We start from the raw sequence: 9,532 nt of genomic DNA, 5'->3' as shown, positions 1-9,532 counted from the left end.
CACTTCGCGCGCGTGGCAAGCAACCCATCCTCCATGCAAGCAATCGCCAATGACTGCAACGTAAAATGGCCAGACGAAGTACTACATTCCAAAAATGCAAAAGAAACATAGCAACAACATAAAAAAATTCGCAAATTGCAACTCATACTTTTAGGTGACGCTAAGCATTTACAACTTGCAAAAAGATTTATTCTTGCTTGGAACAGTTAAATTCACGTAGAAGGACTGTAGGCTGTATCGCCACCGAGCGGGGAGACACCAAGCAGCAAGCTGAGGTGTTCAGGACCGGCCGTGGCGATGGGAAATTTGCGCGCGAACCGGGAGCGGCATGGTGAGCGGACTGCGCCAACATGGCGAAGAGAGCATGGAAGAAAGCGGCGATGGCGCGACGGCAAAATTCGCCGAATTTCGATGGAGGCGAAATTCTAGAGGCCCGTGTGCTGTGCGACGTCAGTGCACGTTAAAGAGCCTCAGGTGGTCGAAATTTCCGGAGCCCTTAACTACGGCTTCCCTGATACCCTGCGTCGCTTTGGGACGTTAGACGCCCCAAAACCACAACTCTCAGTTCCACCACGACGAACAAAGTGAGTTGAGGTCACATGAGGCGTACAAAAGCCGTAACAATCACTGCTTCATTGTTTTAATTGACTCAAACCGCTACATCAGCGGCCCTCAGAGCAATTGCAGCAAATCGACAAACAGCTTTTATATTGCAGTTTCCGTACATTCCTCAAGCGACCTCCAGTAATTTTGAACGCGGTATCCTTCGGCTGAAGTCGAAACCGACACAATGTGGCGAAAAAAAAATCAGTTAATTCCACATACCGATACTAATATCTTGCGTACAGTGAAAAAAAAATACGTACACGATATGGAGCCGTTAATTTGTAATTTTCAAAGATTGTTATACGGTTTATCTTGTAGCTTCATTTAGAAGTTCTTCATTTTAGATCCTTCATTTCAAACTTACAGCTAATTTGCTTATCAACGTCTGGTAATAGGGTAGATTGAAAACTTTTTCGTATCTAGGGAAATTCAGGGAATTTTTTATTGCAAATTGGGGGAGAAGCGGCGCTCGAGCTCGGCAGCACTGGTGGTTCTGGTCGCATTAGGTTCGCGGCAGGAATGACTGCGAGAAGCATTTCGTGTTGCATGACACAATTCCGACTTCGTGATCATGATCAATGCGGCGGGATACAGAAATTGGCTGGGGGATGAGGTGATCACGAAGAGCGGGATGATGGTGCAGCTTGTGGAACAGGGCGATACGAAACACTTTTCTACGCGATGTCAGTGACGGGAGGCAGATATTAGACTTCATAGTAGTTATACTCGCTGTGTGGTTGTAGTTAACAAGGATCAAACGCGCAGAGTTATTTTGCACCAGCTCAAGATCATTAATTAAGTTGTCATGGGCAGGGTGCCATACAGATGTTGCATACTCGAGTTTGGATCGTATTAGTGTTTGATAAAGCAATAGTTTCAAATTAGAAGGAACGTTAGAAAAGTTGCAACGTAAGTAGCAAAGGATGCGATTAGCATTTTCAATTTTATTCTCGGTATGAAGAGACAAGTTAAGACAAGAAGTAATGTGGACGCCGAGGAATTTATATTAAGAGGCTGATTCTAACGAAATGTTATCGATGTAGTAGTCAGGCGGGACGGAAGTTTTTCTAGATACACGCATGACTTTGCACTTGTTCATATATAGCTGCATTCACCATTCTTTGCACCAGTTCCCCTATTGTGTTGAGGTGTGACTAAAGTAATGTAATGTTGTTAGCGTTGGTTATTTCTCTAAAATTGACGCAAACATCAGCGAATAGGTGAATATGAGAATCCACAAGAGAGGGGTAATCATAATGTAAATTATAACCAGTATGGGTCGAAGAACTGAACCTTGTGGAACACCAGAAGAAAGCTCTTTAAAAGTGGTATTATAACCGTTTGCAAAAACAAATTGAAAGCGATTAAGTAGACATTCAATCCATTTCAAAAGTTACAGTCAATATTCAGTTGTTTTAGTTCGTGAGGCAAAAGTTTTTAACATACATTGTCGAAAGCCTTTGAAAAATCTAGAAATACATAGTCAGCTAGCGATGATAGGTCTAGAATACGATGCATTGCATGTGTAAACGATATTAACTGTGTTTTGCAAGAGTAAAGTTTTCGAAAACCATGTTGCGCTGACGTAAAAAAAGGGATTCAATTAAAGGAAGTTAACAAGGTTGGTGAATATTATATGTTTGAGCATTTTGGGACACGTACTGGTAAGGGATATGGGACGAAAATTACTAGGGGATGCTTTGCTGCCCATATGAAGACTGTAACCACATTTCCGATCTTCCACTCAGTGTTGACTGGTCAAGTGATTGCTGGAGAAGTTTGGTTAATATAATAGACGAATAAGCTGCAGTGTTTTTTAAGAACTCTGGGTTAACGCAGTCATAACCCGGAGCGGAATGAACACTGAGTCCATCAATAAGCTTATTGACACCAGCAGTAGCAACAGTTACAGGTGGCATGAAAACATAGTTGAAGTGGTGAGTTGTAGGCATTTTTACATCAGATATGGCTGTAAAGTTGTCAGTGATTGCGCAGTTCAGAATCGTGGCGCAAATGTCGGAAGGAATGGGGTCGCGTAATAGGTCAGATAAGGGAAAGCTATCGTCGATGGAAGGATTAATGACACGCCAGAATTTTTCACATTGATGGTTAAATGTGGGTGGAAGTGCTTTTAGCGCTTTTGAGCGCCTGAACATACGTGTTGGAAGCCGCCGAATACGAAGTCCATCGCTCACTAGTTAGCAAGAACTTTGCTATGCGGTACAGGCTTTCTTTTTGTTAGATAAACGTTTAATCCGATTATTATACCAGGGAGCTATTGAGTGGGTGGTAACAGTGCGTTCAGGAGAGTATTGTTCTGTGAGTTGGGTGACTATAGCTGTGAACATGCTCCAGTTGGTTTGAACGCTGCGGACATCAAAGGTATGGGAAAACATCGATAAAAGAAAATATTTCATTATTTAATGCCTGAAAATTTTCTCTGCTGTAGTCTCATATTATTATTTTTATTTTTGCTAGTGTTCGGAGGGACTAGATTAATGTCCAAGTGCATTAGCAAGTGGTCGCTGATGCCCGGCAGGTATGTAATAGGTGAGACTATGCCAGATCGATTTGTGAGGATTAAATCTAGCGTATTTGCCGCGTTGGCTGTTATTCTAGTTGCCTGTGTGCACAACTGCACTAACGAGAATACTGAGCATACATCTAAAAATTCGCGACTTTGAGACGAGAACGGGGACATTAAAGGGGAGTTGGTATTCTATGTTATGTTCGAAAAATTTAAATCGGCAAATAAAACAATACTGAAATAGATCATGGTGCTTTGTTTTTAAGTGCTTCTATAAAAAAGTATGGCAACAGCTAGGGCAAGGCTTAGGTGATCGTGATCGAGGAGGTTAGACTGAAATAAGTACAATATCTTGAAACAGGTCTCCACATCATTAATATATTCTAGGACATTACAGGAACACGGACAAAGCAAAATGTCCAAACACAAATTACGTTTGAATTGAGATCATGGCAGAAAAGTGGATGAAATGTAGCTATAAGAAGAACTGTGAACCGAAGCAAAGAATGTAATGAGCCAGAAACATGCCTATCAAAGAAGACACGTTTAGAAAAGGGACAGCATGAAATAAATGAGCTGCACAAGTGCAGCGTACAGGTCTTTATCAAAAAATTTACTATTTTGTTTATTTACCACTTCTCTGATGGTATTAGCTGCATAAATGCATTATCAAAATTGACAGTTTTATTTGCTTACGAGAACGTTAGAGTATTAAGAACTTGATTCATAAATACACTTCAAATATTACCATAAATCATCACACCCGTCCTGGGCCACAAGATCTGGGGCTTCATGAGATAATTATTATGGTGTATTAACAAAATTTTGAACATGCTGTCAGCATGTAAGGATTTTATACTGGTGCTGAAAAAAACACCGCATTTTTAAAAATTTTCACTGGCAAAAGGGAGTAGTTTTCTTAACTGCGCTGCTTTGTTCCTAAGTAAATGAAAGGCGTGTATGCTGACCTCTTACACCTGTTTTGCAGCAAAAATAATTCGAAAATATATAGCTTAAGATTTTACACGAATGCACTGTGCAGCTTGATGCCTTAATTGGTCCAGTAGAGTGGAGAGCTGGGCGAGTTAATTGGTGCACGACTGTAGGAAGAAAACCAGCGCAAAGGACGGGGACGCTGAACTGGGAACACAGAATGCAGGAACACAGAAAATAGCGTCGTCCTGTGTTCCTGTTGTGCGTCTCCGTCCTTTGCCCTTGTTTTTTTTCCTTAATTGACCATGCATTTGTGTCAATTTAAGTGCACTTCCTGTGAATTTTGCGCAAAAGTAGTGTATTTTTGCATTCACCATTTTTACACACTGAGTTGTTTTATCCTTTAGTCACTTCAGAAGAGAAGAGTTTACTTGGAGAATGCAAGGAAATAGCTTGCGATGAATTTTCTAATGTTTCAATTCTGCCTGATGGGAATGCATTACGCGCCATACAGTGTTACTCAAAACCAAACACCCAGGGCTCTAAGCTGGCCAAAGCATGTATCATATCTGGAAGTGCGAATATGGCCATGGTGCGCTGGGGGTCTTGCATGAACAGCAGGAAGTGCTTTGTGTCTAGACCATCCAGGAGGGAATACAAGGACGGGGCGATAGTACAAACGCTGAAAAAAAAAAAAGAAGCTAGTTGGGGCTCTAAACGCATTTTCGGTTCTAGCAAGTACCAACGTTGGGGAAAGCAACCAGTTTTGGCCACCTTGCAGTTAGAAGGGTAAGAAGAATGGAAGGTTCTGAGAAGCGGAGGCAGGGCTGCGTACCGCGCACGCGAGGTCGCGGGGTCACGGTGTCCAGGGAAGCTTTTCGAATGAATTACGGTATTGCTAGAAGACTGGTCGTTGACCGAGGCCGACAAGGAGAACCTGTCACTACCCGCGCGAGATGTCTACGTTTTTTTTTTTTGCAGCAGCAGCACCACAGGAAATGGTTAAATTCTTCCACTCGACAATGTCGGTATCCAGCGAAGGTGGCGATGGGACGCTGTATGGTGCCATTCTGGGAAAGACGCTTCGCAGCGCACTGCAGAGCCGGTTCCAGCAGGGGACAAGGACAATAGTCGGTCGCGGGCGAGAGCAAAGGGAGGCCCCCCCACCACATGACTGGCCTGCGCGCTTTTTTCCCCCCCGCTCTGACGTCAGCCACTTTGACCGCTGACCCCTCTGCATTCCTCCGACACTGAGACGTCTCCTTTCTTCCCTCAACCAGTCTTGCACCCTTCCGTAGTCGTGTAGCCTGACATGTCAGCGCGCGCTGCTGCGTTTTATTGCTGTTGCGTTCGTGAGTGCTGGCTAGGAAATTGCTTGTCCTCGTAATATCTAAATCTTTGCGTGTCCTGCACCTGCTGCTGAAGCAATGGGTCGCTGCTGCGTGCCCAACTGCAGAGGAAACTATGACAACGGGCCAAAAGTGCGGTTGTTTTCGTTTCCAAAAGACTCCTGTGGGATTACGTGTACAGTGTTCTAGAACACTGTACGCTGTGGACTTTCCTCGACGGCGTCCTCCTCTCCCAGGCTCAACACGTGATGGAGGCGCATCCACAAGTGCGAGAGTGTGAGTTTGTGCCCACAAGGGAAAGTTTCCGGCCACTACTACCCTGGCGAGGACGTCATCAACCTAGAGTAACTAGGGAAGACGGACGCTATAAAACTCGACGACGAATGCGGTCGAAGCAGTCACACTTTCTGTTCCTGACTTGTATTTTTCCACCTTCTAACTCCGTCGCTCAGCGGCACTCCTGTCCCTGGCCTGGAGGTGGGAACGGGCGTCGTGCTGACCGTGGATTCGTCGAGCTGCGACCCCGAACCTCGTCCGCAACAACTGGTTGGCAGCGGTTGGATCGACCATGCTTCGTGGTGCTGCTTCTTTGGGTGAGTGCTCGGACTTTGCTTGAGATTTGCCAGGCTTCAAATGTTTGGGTTATAACTTTGAACTGCTGGGAATCGAGGGCAGTTGTTCGATGAGGAGTGTGTGTATTTACCTCACGACAACAGTTTGAACAGCATAGCCGGGGCTAGGAGCTGCAAGTATGGATCTCGTGACTTGGCCGGTGTCAGATTTCCTAGCGCTGTGCGAGGAGTTGGGTGCGGTAGTACGGGAGGATATGGAGAAAGCCGATATTTGTAAGTCGCTCTTAGAAACCGCTGATGAGGAAAGAATTGAGTTTACTTGAGAACTCCTCAAACCCGAGCTAAAGAAAGCAGAAGATAAGCGAAAGAGGGAGGCAAATGAGCGGAAACGAGTCTAAGAGCAACGGCTAAAGGCAGAGCAAGAGAAGCGGGAAATAGAGAAACAGGAGCGGGAGTTGAAAAGAATGCAGCTTAGGGTTGAGATGTTACGTGGCACAGTCAAGAATGAAGGATGCGTAACTTCGACAAAATCGGAGAGTAAGAAAGAAGAGTGCCAAGAACATGCACAAGAAGGAGGTAGTCATAAACCGTGCGAAAAGGCGCAACAGGCAGAGCACAAGCGCATAATGGCAAAAGTCGACCAGAGCTTTAGCGAGGGAATCTGGAGTATGACGCAATGTCAGCTCCGAGTGTTCAAGAGAGGCGAAAACATTCAGATTTTTTTGACAAATTTGAAAGCATCGTCTAAATTAGACAAAGACATTTGGAGCTACATGCTAGTGTCCCTTTTGCCGCCTCAGCCTGCTAACATCCTACTGAGCCTGTCCGATGAGGATATGGATGACTACGGAGCAGTAAAGTCAGCTCTATTCCGTCACTTCGGAGTTAGGGCAGAGTGCCTAGGCGGCGGGATGAGCTTCAATGGTAGGGCGACGGAGCCATTAAGGTGCGAGGCTGTTTCTGTCGAGAGAAAACCCGTTAAGCCACAGACTATCGCGAAGCGTAAATGTCTCAACGCTGCGAATACGTGGCTTGAATGACGCGGCGCAGAATTATTTGTGGACATTCCAGTGAAGTCTCTACTTCGAGACGGCAAGCTTTTCCGACAGTGTTTCTTCTGAAAGATCGTGAAAGGATAAGGAGGGCAAAATTTTGAACAAAGACGAAGCCTTTTCGTTGACAGAAGGTATTGGGTGATCTCAGCTTTACAGTTTCCATCGAAGATTTAGTTGTGGGATAATCCTCTGAGAGCCCATGCCTAAATCGTGCAGCGTGGCGGTTTGACTTCGGCGGTTCTTCTGTGGTTCTTCTGCGTACTAAGCATCACGACGGGCTGGCGCGGGACTTGCACAATCTTCGGGGATGTCCCCATGGACAAAGGACCACTTCCGTCCTTTGTCGGTCTCGCCTTCCGACCCTCCGTGACAGATGTATTTGACGGGCATGTGCCGGCAGCCCAGGGGAGCCATTGGCAAGTCCGAGAACGCCGCATTACGCTGTCGACTTTCCTCGAAGAGCGTACATTTCATATTTCATCCCAGCATGCTTTTGGAAATATGACCCCTGTTTAATACTTGCTGCAGTACGTGTTTCAGTTCTGACTTGATTTCTTTAGGGCAAAAAAAAAAATGATGTGGACAAAGTTGGGAAATCTCCTCAACGATGAGTTTGGAGGCACCCTTTATCGGCAATAGAGTACACTGAGCTCTGGGAGCCTATGTGCACTACACCTATCATGCATGTTTTTTCAGCCGAAATCCCCCGCCTTCCTTGTACAGCATCGGGGAAGAAGGCAGATGCCATGGAGGGAGCGCTCTGCTTATCGAAAGTCCTATCTAGACAGCCGGCAGAGCCTCTTGAACTTCACTTCGAAGTACGTGCCCAGTACAGTTTTACAGCAGCCAGGGATGCGATGGCGAACGTTTCTCTTTCTTTTCAGGAGCCGTCTGGCGGTTCGAGCCTGAAGACAACGGCAGTGCACCCGGTGCGCGAGCTTCGGGCACGTCACGGAGGCCTGCAGAGCGCCTGCGCGCTGCACTGGCTGCGGCGGACCTCAGGAGGGAGGCTCCTGTGCGCGGAAAACGCCACACTGCATCGCCGGGTGGCGCTGCTGCTGATGATGATGATGTCGCGGTTCGGGCAGGCCAACCCACGCCCGATAACAAGCTTCTCGACCTGCGCGCCAGGCGAGACCAAGCTGAACGACGGACGGACAGACCAGAAGACTGGACAGCGTACAACTGACTGAATGCGGCAGCGCGGCGGCACGCGAACAAACTGTACCGCCGGCAGAGGGCCTCGCTCTGTCAGAGGATGGAGGAAGACAGCAGCTCGCGGCGGCTTTTTTCCACCTTGTGGCGCTTCACACAACCGCAGACGAACCCTAAGCCGCTGGCTGGCTCCCAAGGCATCGCCGGGTGGCGATGCTGCTGCTGCTGATGATGATGTCGCGGTCACACCCTTCACAACCGGAGAACATCTGTTATTTACGCTACCTGCCTGGGAGCAGAAGCTGCGCGACTATATCGTTGCTAGTCTTCCAGCTGCGACGCTGCCCCTCCCCGGACGCCTGCGTGCGGACCCGGAGGGGCACAGGTCTTCTTCTGGCGGAAATAAAGATTCTTCATCATTATCATCTGTTATTAGAGTCCGACAGAAATGTGTAAATAAAATTAATACATAGCTTGCACCGACGTCACATCCGGTGGCCGTCGGTTGTGAGCCGGCCATGCTGCCGAACCACTGCCAGACCGCCTCTTGCTTTCCGCTGCCTCGCAACGTGTCTGTTCTCGTCCATCAGTAGATTCGGTAAGGTTTTGTGTGCCACCCTTGGCTGCTACGACCGTAGCGATAGCTCTAGGCGAAAGAAAAAGCCGTTTAACACGAACTTCATAATCGTAGACATGGAAGTGCGAGCGCTCCATGACTCAGTACGAATCTGCGCGAGCTGTGGCAAACATGGCTAGATTTTCATGAGGTTTATGGCAGCGTTTTCTTCTTTAGTGAATAAAGGAAATGTTGCGGGCAGATTTAATTGTTTAAGTTTCATTTTTTTTACCAATTAGACGCAAAGTTCCAGAAAAATGGTGCTTTAAGATATGTCGAACTTTCATGTCATCTTGGGAAAAAACTAAGCCAAATATCAAAATTTCGTCCGCAACATTTCCTCCCTTTTTCTTTCATGGTTGTTAAGCTGCAATTTTTACCCATATCGAACCTAGTCTTTGCGTTTTAAAGGCTCTGAAAGTTGTGTATGTATTTTCTGCGGGGATTTGAATTTCGCGCTAAAATTTTACTAGTGCGACGTGGCTCCACCTGGCGACAAATTATTTTCTCGCTACTACACTCTACCACCAACTTCTTGCTTGTCTGTGTTCGTGCGCACTTTTTTCTTAGAACCTGGACGAACTTTATTTCTTTCTTCCCTTTTTTCTTCCTTGGGCTGTATTTCGAAAGGATTTCTGCTTTTCTTTCTCGAGCTTGTGGTGCGAAAAGGAAGCGGGATGCAAGGCCACACCCAAAAGCACCCCCCTCTCCCGGCAGCA

General features: G+C 46.5%; 1 protein-coding gene across 2 annotated transcripts; it reads left to right on the top strand.

Moving 5' to 3' along the window:
- The first annotated feature begins 5,881 nt into the window (after positions 1–5,881).
- LOC149333399 (uncharacterized) lies at positions 5,882–8,508 on the top strand. 2 transcript variants are annotated; one of them, XM_089556039.1, is made up of 3 exons: positions 5,882–6,008; positions 7,739–7,860; positions 7,927–8,508. In XM_089556039.1, the coding sequence occupies exons 1-3, from the start codon at positions 5,984–5,986 to the stop codon at positions 8,233–8,235; spliced, it is 456 nt and encodes a 151-aa protein (XP_089412165.1). In that variant the 5' UTR covers positions 5,882–5,983; the 3' UTR covers positions 8,236–8,508. The 2 variants fall into 2 exon arrangements, with proteins under 2 accessions (XP_089412165.1, XP_089412167.1); XM_089556041.1 differs by lacking the exon at positions 7,739–7,860.
- The last annotated feature ends 1,024 nt before the right edge of the window (positions 8,509–9,532 follow it).

The sequence above is a fragment of the Amblyomma mixtum genome, chromosome 8, assembly GCF_055824585.1.
Source record: "Amblyomma mixtum isolate Tamu chromosome 8, ASM5582458v1, whole genome shotgun sequence".
NCBI lineage: Eukaryota > Metazoa > Arthropoda > Arachnida > Ixodida > Ixodidae > Amblyomma > Amblyomma mixtum.
Note: the sequence above shows the minus strand (reverse complement) of the source record. Positions and strands in the feature narration are given on the sequence as shown.